Source organism: Typopeltis vanoorti, chromosome 1 (assembly GCF_054136105.1).
Source record: "Typopeltis vanoorti isolate ZY-2024b chromosome 1, IOZ_Tvanoo_1.0, whole genome shotgun sequence".
Classification (NCBI taxonomy): domain Eukaryota; kingdom Metazoa; phylum Arthropoda; class Arachnida; order Uropygi; family Thelyphonidae; genus Typopeltis; species Typopeltis vanoorti.
This window is the reverse complement of record NC_143549.1, coordinates 127,161,403-127,183,207: the sequence shown is the minus strand read 5'-3', so window position 1 is coordinate 127,183,207 and position 21,805 is coordinate 127,161,403. Positions and strand designations below refer to the sequence as shown.

Genomic DNA, 21,805 nt, shown 5'->3' with positions numbered 1-21,805 from the left:
TTGCAAGAAAGCGCAGTTGCTTGCCGTTTGTTCGGTAACCGTAATCTCATCTCGTTGCTCATGTGGTATTACTTACGTAGGTCAGACCTCTAGAAGCTTTGAAACGAGAAAGAAAGAACACATAGGATATGTCAGAAATAACAGACAAGACATTTCCGGCCTTTCATGCCACTTTGCCTCTAGTAACCATCACATTGAGTGGGATAAGAGCCTTATGCCATACATAGAAGATAACTACCATTCAAGAACCTTTAAAGAAGCAATACAGTCGCCTGTAAAACTGAAAACCTAAACAAGAATCAAGGTCTAATTTTACCGGAAATTTGAAAAACTTTTATCAGATCATTAAACATCAAAGAAATGAACTTTCATAACAATTATGTCATAAGCCATAACGAATAAATCACATTAGCGAGACACGCACATTGTCACGCACAATACCAATTTTTTGTATGAATTAGAACCATCAGTTATAACCTAGTCTGTAACCTTCATTTTAGCTTACTAGTTTGTATTCCCTGAGGATGCCAATAGAAAAATTGTCGAAACATGTAGGAGGATAAAATAAAGCTACTTGGCAAAGATTATATAAAAAAAGTGTAATAATAATATCACTTATTTTCAACTAAAAAATTACGTCACGTATTGACAAATCTTCGTCTGATAACAACACACATTCACGACACTATCGTCGTTTCCCCCATTCACTGTACCCCTATTTGGTCCATAGTGTCCACCAATCAGGACACGAGTCCATATCTCCAACTATCACGCACAATCCCATATGCAAACCAAAAAAAAAAAAACAACGTGACGTCACTCACACATATGTTTTCCCCAGAAAAATTCCTAACTCATGACGTCACACACACAATGATGTCATCATCCGAACAACCAATCACGTCACGATTTCTTATGTTATCTTGATCTTGATCTGGTCACTAGCGGCTACACTACTACTACTACTTGAGTCCTTGCAGATGAGGAAGTGGTTCAGAAGCACAATGTGATTGAGCAGAATCAGAAGCAAATTACTGATAAACCATTCATCCTATGTTTTAAATCACTATTTTTTTATTTCTTCCAGGAAGATTATTAGGGTTTGGTTGTTCTTGTGTTCTCTTCAGCGAATTAAACTTTCTAATAAGCTTATGCTTGTTTAAGTTTTGAGACGTTAATTCCCGACGTGTACTTATTTCTTGAACCTGATTCCATGACACGTCTAGGGAAGTCGCTAAATGGTTTTCTAAGGATGATTTTTGAGAAACGAGAAGAGCTAAATAACGTTTGGTATCGTTAATCCTCTCTCCTAAAATTTCTATTCTAGTTTTGCGTTTTGGTAGATTCTCTGTGCTTTTTCACTGGTAATGGCTTCTCTAAATTGTAAGAATTTAGGAATAATAGAAGAGAACTTACATCGTTTCAGGAAGATAAGTCTGTTGATAGCGAATCCAATACTCTTAAGTGTCTTCTCATAAGCTTTCGTAGGATGGAAATTATACAAAACGCACCTCTTACAAAAAGCCGCAGAACATACGCTTTGCCGCTCGCTCTTTACATCCACTCATCCCAAGGTTACATGGTCTCCCAAAGATACACAAGGAACACTACTCACTGAGACCAATAGTAGATTATATTGACTCGCCTACCTACAGCTTATCTAAGTTTCTGGCTGAACTTTAAAAGGTTTTACAGGAAATTCTTCTTCATATATAAAAAAACTCAACAGATTTCGTCTCGAAAATCAAAAATTTCAAACTCCAGCCTTCATATATCATGGTGAGCTTTGATGTGGTGGCTCACTTTACATACGTACCAATTCAAGAGGTTCTCGATATTTTAAAGAACAAAATTTCAAAAAAGATGTTTTCCATGCTATCATATTGCGTTCACTCCGGCTACTTTCAATATGAGAAGAAAGTCTACAAACAAAATAACGGATTGGCAATGGGACGCTCTCTGTCTCCTATATTAGCTAACATCTATTTTGAAGATTTCGAACAAAAGGCAATCTCCTCAGCTACTCTTAAACCAAAAATTTGATTAAGATTTTAGATGACATATTTCTTATCTGGACCATGACACCGATAACCTTCAGTCTTTTTTAAATCATTTAAACAACTTCCACCAAGATATCAAATTAACAATGGAGGTTGAAGAAAATCGATCTCTTCCCTTCCTGTACGTAAGACTTACTAAGTCATCTGATTCTATTAAAATATCAATCTTTAGAAAATCTTCACACACAGATAGATACCTGCATGCGTCCTCATATCACTATCCTGCACAGAAAGTGGGTATCATCTCAACCCTAGCACATCATGCTAGATCTATACTGACAGATGATGAAGATCTAAAAAATGAACTACAACATCTTCAAAGAACCTTCACAAATAATGGCTACTCGTCGCAAACTATTAATAAGCATGTATACCACAGCCATCAAAACAACTCAGAAACACAAGACAATCCAAAAGGTTATGTCTCCTTACCGTATATCAGCTCGCTCTCTACGAAACTAAGAAGAATTTTAAGAAAGTTCAACATAAAAACCTGTTTCTCTACTCTTCCTAAACTAAGATCGATTTTAAGCAAATACAAACAAGCTCACAACCATCTACAATTCCCAGGAGTGTACAAAATCACGTGTGATTTTGTACACTCCTGGGTTTAATAGTATCACACGACTGCGGGAAGCAATACTATGATCAAACTGAAAAATACATCCTCCTACGTCTAGAATAACACCAGAGAGGCATTGCCTACAAAAGAACTAGAGCAAGTTCCCTGTCAAGCCATGTACTGTTTTCAGTAAACACAAATGATAAAGGCCGTCAACATGAGATAAACTGGACAACAACCTCAAACCTTCATATATGCCGTGACGGGGTGGAGCGACGCATAGTCGAGTCTAAGGAAATTGTTATGGACCCTCATCACATAAATAATAACCTCAGCTATAATCTACTGAACTCTTTCAGCTCTGCTATCCGATATTGGCACACGTGTGAAATCAGACGCACGCAGCCACTTAACAATAGAACTTCAACACGGACTGTAGCTACAGTTCAAAGCTAACTGATTTTATAATAGTCGTTTTATAGTGATACGAGTTTACTTGCTTTCTATGTTCCTATGCTTGAAGAAGTCAAACAATCCGATGAAACATGTTGCGTTTTGAATAAATTTAATTGTTATTCTAGTCTCGGTTATAGTCAGTATATATAAATATGAACATATATGTGTGTGTGTGTGTGTGTGTGTGTGTGTGTGTATGTGTGTTTTAAAAGAATTGAATGACATAAACTGAGAGAAAAGGAAAAAGGTTTAATAGTATCACACGACTAATTTTTGCTTTTTACAGCCTTCTTCAGGTGTTTTTACACAAAAAAAGAAACATTAAATTCAAGATAAAAACTGTGAACAGCACAGGAAAGTCACTACATATATTTAACGTGAAAATGTTGTAGTTAACGTATTCAAAGCTGTTCCTTCGTTGGCCACATTGTTGAGTGAGTGCGTGCATATAGCATCTCGCGATTGCCAGTATTTGATCACAGCAGAATGACAATCTGGGAGGTTGTATCTTAAATTATTATTTAAATGTACAGGGTTGAGGATGATTTCTCTAGATTCTACAATTTTTCTCTCCAATTCGTCGTGCCAACGAAAAATGTTGTTAGATCTATCCCAAAGGATTGTATGACTATCGGCCGAAAAAAGAATATGGCTGGATAAATCACTGACACGTGTTCTCTTGAAAGCGATGTCCTTCCTGTGTTCCTCCATACGCAATTCAATAGACTTGTCCGTCTGGCAAAAGTAAGGAATATCAGTTGCACCATATCTTGTACACACCGGGATATTTTAGATTGTAATGGCTAGGCTTTGGGCGGCTCACTAGAGAGCGTATCTTGGGAAGCAGAGTAAATAAAGTTCTAATGTTATATTTTTTGACAACCTTGGCTAATTTTTGAGAGACTGAGCTTATGTAGGGAATAGATATATTGCCTTTAACATTATTCATTTGTTCAGTATGGCGACTAAGAGGGTTAAAAAGGTTTTTTTAGTAATGTTTTGATGTAGTAGATATTTTGAGAATAACCATTCAGTCTGAAAGTTGATCTAAGAAAATTGATTTCTTTAGGAAGTTCATCTGGGTCATCAAGAAAAGAGCGGGCTCTATGTCGCAGAGTAGAAATAATTCCAAGTTTAGGAGGAGGGAAATGATGGGACTGACTATGAGATATCTATTGGTGTGTGTGCGTGTGTAGGCTTTCTGTACATCGAAATTTCAAGTTTTTCAGAAGAACGTCAGTTTTACGTCCAGGAAAGGCAAGGAACCATTAGTTTCAAACTCAGCCGTGAATTGGATATTCGGGTATTGACTATTGAGATGTTCAAGGAAATCCAGAAGAGAATCACGTCCATGGTCCACATATCGTTTCCAAATTCTAGGTGCTAAGGAATAGGAAGAGATAGCTTTAACTTCAAAATCTTCGATAAATGTTGGCAAGTACAGGAGATAAAGGATTACTCGTTGCTAGACCAGATTTTGCTTGTAGATGGTGTCCTGAAATCTAAAGTATCCAGACTTGATGCAATGAGTAAGTAAGGCTAACATTTTAAAGCTCACCCGTTTATCCAATTCATGACTGAGTTTGAAACTAATGGTTCTCTGCCTTTCCTGGACGTAAAACTGATTGGTTCTTCTGAAAAACTTAAAATTTCGATGTACAGAAAACCTACACACATACCTACAAAATCTCACACAATAAATATATAGTGTTAGGATTAGGGGCCACAAAATGGTGGCACTTGTCTGCCTTCTCTCTTCACCAGGTGCCGGATATTATCAGTGATATTCTAGGGGCCAGCTGTCTCTAATTGGCCTGCAGTGGAGACTGAACTGCCCCCCCTCAATCTCCAAAATCTCAGATATGGCTAAACCGGCCTCTCCTTCCCTGTAAGGAAACAAAGGTGTTACCATTTTTTTGTTTTGTTTAAAAATAATCACAAGAGAAAATATGGCGCTGTGAGCCGGAAAAATTATCTTAATGCAAACCAGGTGGTATGTTACTGCAAAATAAATCCGAGTGAATGATAAACCAAGTTATTCAATTATAACTACACAATAACAAACTTTTAGCGAATGTAAAGGAACTTGCTGAAATGCACGGGAATATTCTGTAGCCAAGATGCGACAATTTCGGATGTTTACTCGAAAAATCAAAACGAAACACAGAAATGAAATTTTTCTTAATCACTCCTTGGGATGTTCCAAGGTCAAGCTTCTTTTATCTTCATGCGTGCAAGAAAGTTCCACTCGAAAGTTTCTCGGATGCAGACAGCTCTCGTTTGCAAATTTTTACTATTGTTGAGTTTATATGGGTGGCACTCTAACGTTTACGAAAAGTTCTGCATACCGTTGTTTATGGCAAAAACTAATTGTCTTGTTCGGGTACGTGCACTCATGAACATACAGCATTGGCATTTATACTGCTTAACAACAGCAGTTGTAACTTCTTCAGTTATTTGTTTGCAGAATTTCAGATTTATGCGATATTTCTGGTTGAACTGTCAAACTCCCTGTCTCTTCAAATCTACGAACTATGCATCGCGCTGCATTCCGTCGCATTGGACCTTTTCACAAAGTCTTTAGGCATCTGCACTCGCATTGTGCTGCTGCTGCATTTTCCCCATTCCTATGGGAACTCTTCACAAGCAAGGCACTTCAGACAAAGTGAAACCGATCGATCAACTCTGAATACTCCAGAATCAGTCTCGCTCCTTCGTTTATACTGCCTTACTACTCACCTGGTATGCAAAATTCCCCATTTTTTTGTTATTAGCATTATATTTACCCTATTGGTCACTTTTAACTATTTTTCTTCTATTGTAATTTTCTCTACGATCTGGTTACGGCACCCATGAAAAAATTCGAAGGCATTTCATTCTTTGAGTCTTTCTTCTGATTGCTTTAAATAGGGATACTTTAATTTGAAACATCCGATGTGTGTGTTGTTCCCACCCTATATATATTTGTATTTGTTTTTTTTGTTTTTTTTGGTGTGGTTGTAAACGGATAGGATATTCGTTTAGTGAGTGGGCGACGAAATTTTTTCTATTTGTATTAATTTTATATATTTTTAAACTCGTCCAGGAACAATGCTCTAGAGACTAAATATGGAATATTTTTCAAGTCACTTCAAGTCTCCAATAAGTGGGGTGTGGTCGAACATCTAACAATATTTTTCTAATAAAAAAATTAGTTCAGTGGAAGTGGTGTCTGCACTCCTCAGCACTAAATCACCTGAAGAGAGAACTAGAATACCTAGTTTGATTCTAGTCTCTGAATAGAGGAATTTTTTCTGAGTCTCTTTTCGACCGGTTCCCAGTTAGTCGACTTCTGTTACGGGCAAGTGTGATTTTCTCCCCGAAACCCAAATTGGCCATGTCATAAACTCAAGAAAATCCACCGCAGAACCTACACTATTTCATATATTAAAAATATTGTGTTATGGTTAAGAACCACGAAATGGCGGTACTTGTTGAGCCGTCTCTTCATTGCGGGCTGCTTAAATTACTGATAGCCTTGAACCAGCTATCTCCCATTGGCTACCAGTGGAGAATGAATTGTTCTCTCACTCAGTCGACAAAAGTTATATAGGCCTAAACGACCTCGCCTACTCCTTGTAAGGGAATAAAAGGCTTTATCTGATTTTTTTTCTGATTCTTTTAAAAATTCAACCTAAAAAGAATCACAAAAATCTATGCTTAATGTGAGATTCAAACCCGCATCCTGTTGGTTGTAGAGCGAATATACTAAACACTCAGCAACTCAAGGAACAGTGCAACAATGTATCGAACAATGTACGATCACCTTTCGATTCGATTACTACAGTTCTTTACGTGACACCTCCAAGGACTTCTTGTGAAGGTATTCCGCTCCACTATACACAATTCACTAACTTCACACACACACGCGCGCGCGCGCGCACGCACGCATGCACACACACACACACACACACACACACACACACACACACACACACAACGTCATCTACCGCAACCATCAATAGTAATTTTTCTGTCTGTAAATTGCGTGTGTTCTCTTGGCTGATTTGAGGAATGAAACGACCGAGTTTTGGGGAGAAGAAACGCTGCTACGTCCGTATGAGATAGGCTAATTGAAACCACTAGCAAACCGGAGAAAGAGGAGTAATATGATTGAGATTTACAAACTTCTGAAAGGGTTATACAGAAGTTCAATAAATGGAATTTTTCATTTTATGGAGAGTGAGGAAAGGACCCGAGGGTATCCATGGAAGGTGAGAATGAATGAATGCTGTCAAGAAGGAGGATTAGGGTTAGATTTTTCTCTCATAGAGTAATGCGTGATTGGAATCGATTACAGTACGACGTTGTGTGTGAAAGTAGCGTGAATGAATTCAAGAACAGTTATGACAGCTGATGCGAACAGTATGGTTCCTTGATGAGTTCCTGACTCCCTGCTCCCTGGACATCTCTCATAATAATAATAATAATAATAATAATAATAATAATAATAATAATAATAATAATAATAATAATTCACCTTCAATTGAAAATGTCCACATAAAGATTCCTCTTGTCACTATGAGAATCACTCAAGTCCTGTTGATCTTACAATTACTCTTTGGAGGCGCTTCAAGAGTCTTCATACGCTTTTATCAGGTCAAGAGTCTTTTTAATAACAAAATTTAATCACGAAATATTAATCTATGAATTGGTAATCATACGTAGGTCAAGGATACGAAGGTTATCCATTCTTATAAAATAAGGTGAGGTGTAAAGCTTCCATTTTGATTACTTTATTTTTGATAGCGTTATATTAGCCCTTTGTGTCAAAAGTTTAAACATTTTCTTTTACTGTTAATCTTGGAGTTACATGGAAATAAAGAGAAATCACTAAACTATTATTTTATTGTCGCTAATTAAACCAACAAATATTTTTGGTTGTATGGTGGTGCTTGTGTTGTCCGCATGGTTTGAATTTATATCAAATGATGTAACTTTGGTTTTCTGATCTAGATTTTGCCGATCAAGATTGATTGCTGTTATAAATTGAAATTAATCACTACTGCTTTATTTATAAATAATCTCTTTTCTTTTTTATGTTGTTTGTTTAATTCTCTATGTAATAAATTTCTCTGCGATGACCGCACTGTTATACAACGTTATCCATTCTTATAAAATGAGGTGAGGTGTAAAGCTTCCTTTTTGATTACTTTATTTTTGATAGCGTTATATTTATTTCTTATCCGCTGTTTTCCAAGTGACGTGAATGACGGCATATAATCACTGCATATAATCACTGCAGTTTGTAAGATCTGAGTTAGACTAAAATTCAACGAACATTTACAAGGCCGTCAAACTGGAGGTTAGCCAGCCAGCCTATCGTTTGGAAATGTTTTTCATCCAGTACGCACGTCAACTTCGACATAGGAGCATGCCCTCTAATAAAATGTTCAGTGATAGATGTTAATCCCATTATCTATAGAAACAATATCTTAACAGAATTAGAACTTTTGAAAAAATGCCAATAGATATATATTTTTATATTTATTACAGATATGAAATATTCATAAATAACATTGCACATTTACCTTTGATACCTAGTACTCATAATAAACGATTTCCAGAAACAAAATGTATTATTTTCTGTAATAAAACAGTGTGCTCACATAAATACACACACACAAGTCATCAGGAAACATATATACACACACACACACACTCACATACATTTATTAATAAGTATATGTTACAAGTCAATTATTTACAAGTTTAATTAAAATTGCATTTTTTAATTTAACTGCAATATTTTCTGTAAAATGGTTTTCAGTTGAAACAGTGGCCAAATCATTTATTCAATCTTGTGTTGGCTCACAGCTTATTAATTTTTTTTAAATTTAATTTTTGAAAATGAGTAGTCACCACCAAACAATAAGGGGAACAGAAGTGACAGCAGCTTGCACACATGTGTAATTATAAAAGCAGTAATAGTTTTGGAAAATACACTTGATGGCTTTGTTTGGTTGAAATTATAACTAAAACAGCTAAGGCTGTTTCAGTTATAATTTCAACTTCCACATAGAAGTACTGCATTAACTAGGGGACAATAAGGTGTAAGTTTGTTATCTGTCTATGTAGGAACTGTGACTTTCTACTTGACTCCCCCCCCCCAACTTTTATCTTAAAGTTTTGCTGTCATCAGATGAGCTGTTTAGGAAAATATTAAGGTATGTTATATCAAATGGTAATGTTAAATATTTTGAAGGAAAGAGGAAGAATTAGGAAATTGGGAGAAAAATGTAGACAATTAGAAATCTCAGAATTCCTCAAGTTTCAAGGAAGTGAGGAAAAATTTTTTATCTCAAGTTTCAGCATTGCCGTTAATGTTGACGCTATCAGATGAATACAATTTGGCACGATTTCATGTCTTCAGACTTAGATGAAGGAAAGAAAGAAGAGGATTAAGAAGTAATTATTGAATGTTGTGCATTGCTTTCAAGCCATATTTTTTGTTGTTGGCCATCACTTGTCTGGTTTTTTGATTTGCCAAATCAACCTGGAAATATTATTAGAAAAATCCTGTAATTTGCAATAATCACTGGACCTTTATTCTGAAAAATGAAGCAAACTCAGCCATTCTAAACTTAGCATTAACTAAGGCTGGAGAGAAGCTAACAAAGAAATATATTCCATGAATCAATAGATATGGGGAAGTTATTTACATTTAAAAAAATTTTTTTTTTTTCACTTTAAAAAAATTTGTAATGCAAATGGAAATCATAAATTCTCTAAAATTTGGCCCTAACCCATATAAATTTTGGCACAGAAGTTTCATGCTTCCACCTGAACAATATAACCAGGCTAACAAAGAACTCATGGTCTTCTTCAACCACAAACTGCTATGCTACAACAGATTCCAAAATATCTGGGCATCGCTCTGGATAGAACACTATCTTTTAAACCACATCTCATTAACACAGCATCCAAGTTAAAAACAAGAAACAGTATACTGCAAAAACTATGTGGAACAACTTGGGGTGCCTCAGCAACAACGCTTCGCTGCACTGCTCTTGGCCTCGTTTACTCTACAGCTAAATACCGCTTACCCGTATGGCTGAACAACGCACATGTGTATTTGCTTGATGCCCAGCTTAACACCACTATGCACCTTATTTCTGGAACTGTAAAATCAACCCCAGCCTACTGGCTCCCAATGCTAATAAACACCACAGATCCAACTTTCTTCTACGTGAATACACCAAAATCATGGAAATCCAAAATCTTCCAATCCATGAAGACATCCCACCCCTAGAAAATAGGCTACAGTCAAGGCACCCTCCAATCTTAACAGCAAAAAATCTTGCAGAGACAAGTTTCAACATGAAGGAGAAGTGGAAAGAGTCCTGGTGTAACACTTCAACAGGGACCTTCCATGAATTAGTGGACCCAACACAGATACCGTCGGGTTTTGAACTACCTCGGAAAACTTTCTGCTCTTAACTGAATCCGCACAAACCATAGCAGATCTGCAGACCACCTTTACAAATGGGACATGATTGCCTCACCCAGGTGCGACTGCGGATCACCCTGACAGACAATTAATCATATTACAGCAGAATGTATCCAACGTGCATACAGTGGAAACCTGTCAGACTTCATCCGTGCTACACCAAGTGCAGTCGACTGGATAATCAACCTAGACATTCAGTTGTAGCCTATTCTTGATTCTTGAGTGTCTCTTTTATGACTGTATTATGTCTTATTATTGTACATATGTCTATTACTATGTTCATATATATTAATCCTTAATATATGTAACTTTTCATGTGTAAGCCATACGCTAAATAAATAATAAATTTGGCACAAATCTAAATAATGTGAAGGGTGAGATTGAGCCATTTATAAGAGTTGGTGTTACCTATGTAAATGTGTACACAATACTATACAGATGGTTGTGTAGATGGGCTACGAACATGGGCAGCTCATGCATAAACACTGCAGCGCGCCCCCAATTTTTTCGATATATAAATATATTTATATTTGCTTGTAATATTTAATTTTATCATCAACAATCCTATACAATTCTCTTATTTTGTATAAAAAAAATAAAAATCCATCTTGTAGCACTTCAGAGGAAAGGAAGTCAGTAGCACTGTGTTTACCACAGTGTCATATTGCTACTACATATTGCTCTATGATGTGTGCATGCTTGTGCATGTGCACATCATAGTGAGATGCGAGGTTTACTGTAATGTGGCAGTGTCCATTGCACGGTTCCACTGTTGTTTATATGCATTTGCTCCAGTAGTAGAGTGTTCGTAGTGCTTATCGTGTATATTCCATCTCTTTAAATATTTGGACATTACAATTAAAGACATAACATTTGTTATAGTTTTTATTTGAGAACATTATTGGAGTTATAATAATGGATTTTATTTTTAAGCAATTTGTAAAATTTGCTTAAAAATAATTTGCGATAATAAACAATATTTTTTCATGTTTAATTTTTTTTTAAATTTTTACCATTATTTTGATATTTTATCCAAAAATGTACACTGTACTTACAGTGTGTGTGTATATGTAATTGAAAAGTTGCAGCACTCCCACAATTTCAAGCCACGAGCTGCCACTGGTTATGAATCAGGTCTTAAGATCATTTTCCTCTCCTTGCCCAAAAAACAAGTTATTTTAACTTTTAATAGGAGGAAGTATATTATTCTCTTCATCTCATAGTCCACAAAGGACCATAGGGTAGATATTAGGAAATATTCTTCTCAGAAATTTTCCACTCAGTCCTTGATTGATACTTTGTTTTTAGCACTGTAAGTGAAGCACCTGTCCAATTTTATATTATCTATCCAGCTTATTCTAGGTCTGCCTCTTTTTCAAGTTCCTGGAATAAGTCCTTCAAGAACTTGCATTCATAGAATATTGGATCTGCTTATATAAACAAGTCATATAAGCTGTTTTCTTCAAATCTTATGATATTATCTATTCGACCGGTGAAAGAACTGATTCTTTATCTTAATTCAAACTTTGTGATGTCATCAGTGTATGGTATCTTTAGGAGTCATTTATAGCACCTCATTTCAAATGCCAGCAACCTCTTTTCATCTCCTTTTAGGAGGATCCAAGTTTCACTTCCATATGGAAGCACTGAATTAACTAGTGGGTCAGTGAGATGTAATCTGTTTATAATTGTTAGCTTGTTATCTGTCCATAGCGGTTTTAGTTTTTGGAGTGCTGTTGTTGCCTTTGCAGTTTTGTTTCTTGTTTATTTATTTTTCTTAAGATAAGCCTTATAAACTTAAGTAGTTATTTTATTATTATTATTAAGACAAGCCTTATAAACTTAAGGAACTATACAAGCTCATGCAAAGCAGGCTTTTACAAACACCCATTCCTATGCAGGGACTTGAACCCACAACCTGTTGGTTGGAAAACAGATATGCACTATACTTGACCAACCAACCAGGCTGGCAATTTTTGTTCTGATATCCTGTCTTGATCTGCCATCTTTATTAAAGATATTGCCTAGGTATTTAAATTGATCTACTTTTATAGATGTATCTTTAAGTAGAATTTTTTCAGTTTCTGCTACAGCACTTCCTTCTTGGTTAGAAGCAGATATTTGTCATTGTTTTTGATTTGGGGTACTTATGATTACATATTTTTTAAGAATGTAAACAAATTTTTTGATGATTCACTGAAGATTTGATTTGTTTTCTGTTAGAAGATCAATATCATCAGCAAACTTTTCTATTCTGATCTATTCTTCTTCCTCCTACTGTCACTCCAATCTCACACTTCTCCAGGTTTTCATTTGCAACAAATTTAAGGAAGCAGTTAAATAACATTGAAAATTTGCACCCATTGGAAAGGGAGTACTATAATTACCCTTTATTTCAACTGTTATTTTAGAAGATGAGTATAGAGATTCAATCAATTGTATTATTTTGCTACCTATTCCATAATGTTGTAGAATTTTCCAAAGGCAAATAGAATCAGAGGCCTTCTGTAGGTCATAAAATGAAAAAATTTGTATGTTAAGTATATATATATATATATATATATATATATATACACACACACACACACACACATACACATACGTACAAGGGGAGAGGGAAGTTCTGATAAACACCTAGAAAAAATTATTTTTTCATATAAAATATTTTTCATAATTTTTTTTTTGTTTTCATATAAAAATGTTTTTTTTTTTTTTTAAATTTTTAAAATATCTTTTCCTTTAGAAGAAAAGAAGACATATGCAAGAAGCCATAAATAAAAGACATAATGCAAGAAGATAAAATTAATTCATTTTTGTTCTAGGTGTTTATCAGAACTTTCCAGACCCCTGTTGTATATATGATGCAATGGATTTACTTGGCTGTATGACACAATAAAGAAACTTAAATGTCTAGAGGCCGAGAGATATAAAAATAGAAAAAACTTTATTATTTGAACACACAACTAGTTTCATCTTCTTAGAAGACTTCATTAGGTGCATAAAGAGAAATACAAAAATATATATTACAAGAGAACAACAACTATAAATTAACTTGCAAATGTATTGTGGACATGATATTGTATATGCCAAAGCTGCATAGCTGAAAAGTGACAATCAGATAAGTTATAGCTGAGGTACTAACCTTAGCTATAACTTATTTTTTTTAAGATATCTAGTAAGAATCTAGTATTAAGATGGACTAGATCAAGAACAATTGTTGTTGATTCTACATTTCTTCTTTCCAGCTCATCATAATAGCATCTAAAAATGTTTTCTGATTTGTTCCTGATTGTTAGATGGAATCTTCATCATTACAGTGAACAGAATTAAAAACTTGATTGGATTGTGTGCTGGCTCTAACACGGGATGTCTTTTACGTGTTCTTATGTACGCAGCTCAGTGGATTTCTCCATCTTACCAAAATGGGGCACATTGTACTATTTCACACCAAAGACAATAAACTCCTGAATACTTTAGGATGCCATGTTTCAGTTTAGATGTACCAAATAAGGAACGGAGTTTGAATAGAGGAGCAAAAGAAGTGTGGATTTTAAATTTCTTCAGAATTTTAACTAAATTTGGTGAAATGGAAATTTTTATCACTCCTTGTAGATCACTCAGTTTTTGGAGAGGTATCCCAACACTTTAATGTACCTCATTAACCCTGCGAAGGTCACAGTCAAAAAAATTGCAGCGTAGGTCGTGTATTTGAGAGATGCATTCATTACTAGTATGTGCTAAAATGCGATAAAACTTGAAAAAAAAAACACTGCAAATAATAATGCATGATGGTTTATTTATTTTCAGTTACAATCTAGAAATTATTGAACAAAGAAACAGAAAAAACAACAACTAAACCAATACTATACTGACATCAGAGTTTGTGGTATCTCTCAGATACAATTTACTATCAAATATTACTTTCACTTTCGCATGCGAACTCTATCATTCTCATCATCGGCCTCGAGTAACAAAATTGCTGAATCTCTTCAACATCTGATGGATTATCCAATCAATATATTTTTCCAGCCATTTTCAATGGTAAAAAAAAAAAATAAAAATAAAAATAAACCAATACTATACTGACATCAGAGGTTGCAGTATCTCTCAGATACAATTTACTATGAAATATCGCACACTTTACATAACATGTGTCAAACCAAAACTGACTTCATAAACAGTGTGGAATATCACTCGTAATATATGCATGCACAGCTACTCATGACCTCCAAGCTATACACTGATATGTGCGAGAACATTTATATTAAACAATTTGTTTTTAAAGGTCAAAACTGGCCTGGGTAGTTGCTTTTCCCCATAATGCATAGCATTATACACACCTGAAAGGGCATGTGTGCTTTGTATTTTGGGATACTACAGTAGTTAATGTAAAGTCATGAACCATGTTAGAGGTTAAATGGAAACAGCAGTAATACTTTGCAATCCCAGTTTACATCCTAGGTTGCCAATAGGTGTCCACAGAGGACAAAAGACTGGAGTCCTAGTTAGGACTCTAGTCTTTTGTCCATGTGTTTGACTTAGTTTTATGCTGCTTTTGTGTATGTGTTATGTCTCCTATTGGACTTCCTGACAATGTCTCAGTGACTGATATGAAATTTTGGATATTTTTTAATCTGTTCTCAGTGCTGTTTCACTCCATTAAACCTCTAACATGAGTTTCTCCCAGCACATAAACCTTAACACACAGATTCTCATTAGCCTCTATATACAAGTAGCCTATGCATGAAGATCTTTCACATGCAGTCTGTTTGCTTACACTTGGATAAAGGATTAAGCAAGAATCTTTAATTTAATTTTCTAACCAGTAGTGAAACCTTCTATAACTATCTCTGTCCAGATTTTTCAATAAAATGATGATATATCATTTTACTACTTTTATTTGTAAAAGAATACCATGCACACTTCCCTTCAGGGAGTGTACTTTGCATCATATGAGATATAGAGGCAGCTGATGTGAAGTCAGCAGCTGCTATATACAAATAGACTTCTGAAGTTATTTCACATGCAAATTTTTTGCTTATGCTTAGGTAGAGAATTAAAACAAGAATTCCTTGTCGTCCATAATATATTTCGGTATGCATTTGTTTGATTATAGTGTCAGAGGGTTTTCAGTTAAAGATGTAACTATTCTGTCTCCGGTTGGTGACAGTGATCATGCGGTACTCACTTGGGAAGTGACTAAGTTTATGAATCTTCCATTCAGAAAAGGTTACATGCTGAACTACAAAAGCAAGAAATTATGACCAACTGAGGAGTACACCGAGTTCAGTGGAATGGGATTGGTTGCTGGATGGAAAGAATATCTACCGTGCACGGGAAGCATTTAAACAACACTTGAATGATGCAATATCAGAATGTGTTCCAAGAGTTTGAAGAATAAATAGAGCAGGAGTCAAATGGATGTGTAATCTTATTAAGCAAGAGATTTGTAAGAAAAGGACGATGTGGAAGGAATACCATTTGTATAAGGATGGCGTCCATTAGGAATGTTATAAGCAGCAGGCTAGAATAGTCACGACTGTTGTACAGAAAGCAAAGTCTGAGTATGAAAAGAAACTGGCTCTGTGTGCTAAAGACAACCCACAAGAATACTATCAATATTCCATAAGTAAGACAATGAATATGAAAGAATAACTCTTCTAAATGCAGATGGCATGACAACTAATGAGTGCCCATTTTGTTAAAAGCTATCAACCTGGTGTACACGACATTGAGCTCACTGCTACCTCTTCACTGGATTAAGAAACAACTCGGCTGTATGAGGACGTGATATTAGAGCTGTTGCACAAACTGAATAAGAATTCAGCAATAGGGACTGATGGGATATCAGCACATGTGCAAAAAGAGTGTTCGGCTGAAATCGCTATTCCTTTTTCCAAGCTGTTTAATATGAGTCTTAGAACAGGTAAGATTCCTCAGGAATTATGGTAATTCCATTGCACAAGGGTGGTGCAAAGACTGATGTATCCAACTATCGACCAATTAGTATCTCTGGAGTGGTGGTAAAGATTTTGGAAAAATTGGTCAGGGCTCGATTTCAGAAATGTGTTTGCAGTGAGCAGCATGGGTTTATTAAGGGGAAGGTCACGTTTTAGCAACTTACTCGCGTTCTCTAACAATGTTACCATCGAACCAGACAAGGGGAATGCATACACCATGATACTTTTGGATTTTGCTAAGGCTTTTGATAAAATACAGCATGGTAGACTGTTGTATAAATTGGAGAATATTAGCATGGATAAGAGGATGGCTGACTGACAAATATCAAAAAGTGGTATGCGGGAGTTGTGAGTCTGCAAGATTTAAGGTAACCAGTGGTGTACCACAAGGATCAGTGTTTGATCCACTGTTATTCAATCTGTACATTAATGATATTGAGAAGGTTATGACAAGCAACATACAGCTATTTGCTAATGATGCAAAGATAGGTAGGGCAATTATCTTTTGAATAGGCCGGAATTGTGGGCATGGGAAAATGTATGTTAGTTCAATGTCAGTAAATGTAAAGGCATTCACTTCAGAGTGATTAGATATCCAATGGCACATTATATTGGTGGGATTATGCTAGAAAAAACTAATGAGGCTAGGGATCTTGGAGTGTTAATAGATAGGAAGTTGAAGTTCAGGGGCCATGTAGCAAAGATTGCAAATACAACTCAAAAGATAATTGCAATGCTGAAACGAACATTCACATGTAGAGATAAGGATGTCATTTTGCCTCTTTACAAGGCCTTGATAAGATCTCACTTGGACTATTGTGCACAGGTCTGATCTTCTGGTTTCCATTGTGATTGTGATATATTGGAGAGAGAGAGAGAGAGAGAGAGTACAAAGTTGAGTGTTAAAATGATATCAGGTTTCTGAAATACTGATTATGAAGACAGATTGAGAATTTGTAGACTAAAGACACTAGCAAATAGGAGAAAGAGGGGTGATATGATTGAGACTTACAAACTTCTGAAAGGGTCATACAGGATTTCAATTGATGGAATTTTTCAATTTATGGAGTGTGTGGAAAGGACAGGAGGGCATCCTTGGAAGCTGAGAATGAATGCTGGTATGAAGGGGATGAGGGCTAGATTTTTCTCTTATAGGGTGGTGTGTGATTGGAATGGATTGCCATTGGATGTTGTGAGTGCAAGCAATGTGAATGAATTTAAGAATAAGTATGATAACCAATGCATGTAGTATGTGGCTTCCCTCAATGAGTCCCTGACTTTGTGGAGGTCTCCTTTAATAATAATAGCATGAATTGATAACTTAAAGTATTCAAAGTTATCCTACAATTAATTGCATTGGACCAATTAAGATGAACACTGATGCACTGTGCACTCTTAAAACTTTCATACATCTATAAAAATGTAATTTACGGTCAATTTGATGTGAATTTTGTAGCCAGGGTTGCATAAGCCATACAACAGCACATCCAACCTAAATGGGCATGCAATGGCACTGATATTTATATATATATATATATATATCATAATCTCATCCATCTAGTTGGGGTTGGTTCTTGTAAACTCCTATTTCTTTGTTAGCCTCTAAAACTTTATAAATAAATTAAAGATGCCAAGAAATTATATTCTTGGTTTCATCCTTTATCCAAGTGTAAGCAAATACAGTTGCTGTGAAGTCACTTCACGACTGGACTACTTGTATATAGAGGGTAATGACATCACATTGATTGCCTTAGTATCCCATAATGAAATGCTATGCATTATGGGAAAGGCCACTACCCAGTTGTGAAGTGACTTCATACAGAAACTTTGCTTATACTTGGATAAAGGATGAAACCAGGAATATAATTTCTTGGCATCTTTAATTTATAGTATAACTAAGAGAAAAAACTTTCAACTTCTATCTCTAATCTAGAGTATTCTACTAATGAGTGACACCTTTTGGCTACTTATATATGGAAATATGACTTCTTCATTACTTCAACTTTGGTATCACTTATGGGGTCAGGCTCATAAGTGTGTTATTGTCTGAAATGGTTAGTTATATGATTGTTTTTGAGTTGCAGGGCTAAAACTCAAGTTTCAGACAGAGAAACTGCTTTGTTTAGCTTTTTTTAAGTCAGTTTTCAATTTGTTAATAATTTTGGTTTGCAGCCATTTCAGGCTTTGTTTACAAAGTGAAAAGAAAGATGGCAATTTCATAAAAGCAAATTATTATTATTACGTGACACCTCCAGGGAGTCCAAAGACTCATTGAGGGAGGGCACCTACTCTACAGCTCTCTTTCTCCACCACTCCAACTACAAACTACAACTACCATCATCTACAACAATGCCATCTACCACCACTGGTAATTTTACAGACAATCACAAACATCCATGCCCACGACAGGTTTCGACCCCACAGCCTTTTGACTGGTGAATGGATACGCTAACTTCTCAGCCAACCAGGCCAGCGAATTGTATGACCAGTTTTTCTCATGTGAATCTTTGACATACACAAGACTATTTGGAGAAGTAATGCTTAGATAAGAAACGAGATACTAACTTAGATTGGAAATTCATAGTGGAACACAGAAATTGATGTTTTCGTACCAGTCTGATTGCTTTAGTGATATGGTTAGTGCAAATATTTGGATTAGAATACTGAAAACAATGATACAGCCAAGGAAATCAGACATAGAAGTAACAGATATTATCCTACTTGGCATTCTCTTGATTCCAGACATCTACATCGATGTAAGTAGTCTCTGCAAATGAGCACTAGATTGTGGTTTGAATTGCCTAGTGGGCAAATTGCTTCCACATAAGTTTTTTAACATCACATATCAGAGCCCATAAGACATAACATGACAGTGCTATGTGTGGGCAAGTGGTTAAGGAGAAAGCAGGAATCTGTTAAAAGTTTCTTGAAAAACTGCGGATTGTATTCATTGAGAAAAACGGTATGAAAAAGGCTTTTCAAATGAACAGTGGTGGATGAAATGAAGGAAGGAAATGAGAGGTTACTTTGATAAATTTGGAGCTGAACTGTGCATGGATGTTCACCATTGGATGCTCATTACTTAGAAGAATATTTAAAGGATCGCTGATGAAGTAGTATAGAATGTTTTACAGATAAGACAAGGTTATCTGGTATTCTGTTATCATGTGAACAATTTGTGTAAGATATTGGTAATAGCATGTGTCATCTCTACTAGCCTGCCTATTAAAGTTGGTATAGAAATGCCAGTTGGAATTAATATTATACAACGTCATCATCACGAACCATGGGCTCACTACCCGTTGGTGTCCGATGCCTCCTTCACTTTCCACCTTTCTTTGTCCAGTGCATAGTGTCGCAGTTTCTGTACACCCATTCCACACCAGTCCTTTATATCGTCTATCCATTCTCTGTATGGTCTACCTCTTCTGTTTAAACCATCCAAAATACCAAACATAAATGTCTTTATCTTCCAGTCCTCACTCATTCTACAGATTTGTCCAAATAATTGCAGCTTCCATTTTATAATCTTCTGCATTAGATTCTCTTTTGGTTGTATCTTCCGATAGAGCTCTTCATTTGTGATTTTCTGTACCCATCCTATTCTTAGAATCTTCTTGTAACAAGTTCTTTCAAATGCCAAAATTCTTTTTCTTGATTCCTTATTTATTACCCATGTTTCAGATCCATACAGTACACCACTAAAGATGCATATTTCCAGTACATCTTTCCTTTTTTTCCTTTAAAGAGCATTCCTGATCTTTATTTTTTTTTTTTTACAGTCCAAATCATGTCATTTTACTTCCCAAATATGTGAATTGTTCTACATTTTCTATATCAATTCCATCCACTTGTATCTTTTGTTTCATGTTCTTCTCACCAAATACCAGTGTCTTTGTTTTTTTCCAGGTTCATAACAAGTCCAAATCTCTTCCCTTCCTCATTTAACAGTTTCAGTGTTTTTTGTAGTTCTCTTTTGTCTTCTTCAATAATAACAATGTCATTTGCAAATCTCAGATTGTTATTTCTCATTCCATGTGCAGATATACCTTTTGCATCTTCCTTCAGTTTGTCCATTGCTCTTTCTAAATGTGCGATGAAAATGCTTGGTGATATTGGGTCCCACTGTCTAGTACCTCTGCTTGTTCTAAACCATTTCCCCAAATCCTCACCTATTCTAACTGCTGCAACTGCATTCTGGTAAACATCTTTTAATATAGTTATTATATTTTTATCAATTCCATAGGATTCCAGAACTGCTAATGTCACTTTCTTGTCAATACTGTCAAATGTTTTCTGAAAATCAACAAAGCAAGTATATATGTTTTTGTTTTTTCTCCTAGCTTTCTCTGCTATTAACCTCATTGTCAAAATCTGTTGAGTTGTAGGTCTATCCTTCCTAAATCCTACTTGCTCATCTGCAAGGTTTGCTTCCAATTGTGTTCTCAATCCTTCTGTCATTGTCATCATCACTTTACCAAGGTGACTTGTCAAGGCAAGTTTTCTATAATTTTTACATTCTAGCTTATTTCCTTGTATAATGTCACTAATATTGATTTCACCCAGTCCTCTGGCATTTTCCTTTCTTTCCATACCATATTACATAGTTGGTGCATTTCTGTAAGTATAATTTCACCACCATATTTAATCATTTCTCCGGTGATGTTATCGTTACCAGGACTCTTGTTGTGTTTTAGCCGTCCTATTACTTTTTCTACCTCTCCTCTTAAAATGCTCATATCATACTCGTTACCTGGTGGTGATATCTGTTTCAATTCTTCAGTCAGTTTCCCAGCGCTATCTAAATCTAGTTTTTCTTTGTATAACACTACAGTATCTTGTCCACTGCTGTACAAGTTTTTCTTTATTCATCAATACTTTGCCTTTTTCATCTTTAATTGTGGTCTGTTTTGGTTGCCACTTTCTATTAATGGTTCTAATCATTTTGTATACCTCCTTTGTTTTATGCTCTCCATAGTACTGTTCTATATTGTTGCATTGGGCTTCTAACCATTTCATCTTATCCATTCTGACTGCTTTTTTCACCTCATTACACTTTCTTCTATTGCTGCTCTATTTGTTCTGATGTATCCCTTCTTATCTTCAACATTCTTTTCTCCTCTACTAACTTCAGTGTTTCTTGTCTAATCCATTTCTTCTTGATCTTCTCTTCTTCTTCTTCTGGTACTGTTTCTTCAACTGCGTCTTCTATTGCCTTCATTACACTTTTCACTCTTAGATTCAAGTTTTTTCTTTCTCCACACTTTTAAGTTTCTCT

The 21,805-nt window shown here is 35.5% G+C and overlaps 1 protein-coding gene across 1 annotated transcript in view; it reads left to right on the top strand.

Moving 5' to 3' along the window:
- The first annotated feature begins 8,056 nt into the window (after window positions 1–8,056).
- Window positions 8,057–21,805, top strand: part of LOC150110408 (presequence protease, mitochondrial) — a 320,487-nt gene continuing 306,738 nt past the window's right edge. Inside the window, exon 1 of the mRNA XM_090393554.1 lies at window positions 8,057–8,241. Coding sequence (XP_090249680.1) covers window positions 8,198–8,241 — 44 coding nt within the window. The 5' untranslated portion in view covers window positions 8,057–8,197. The remainder of the gene's footprint in view (window positions 8,242–21,805) is intronic.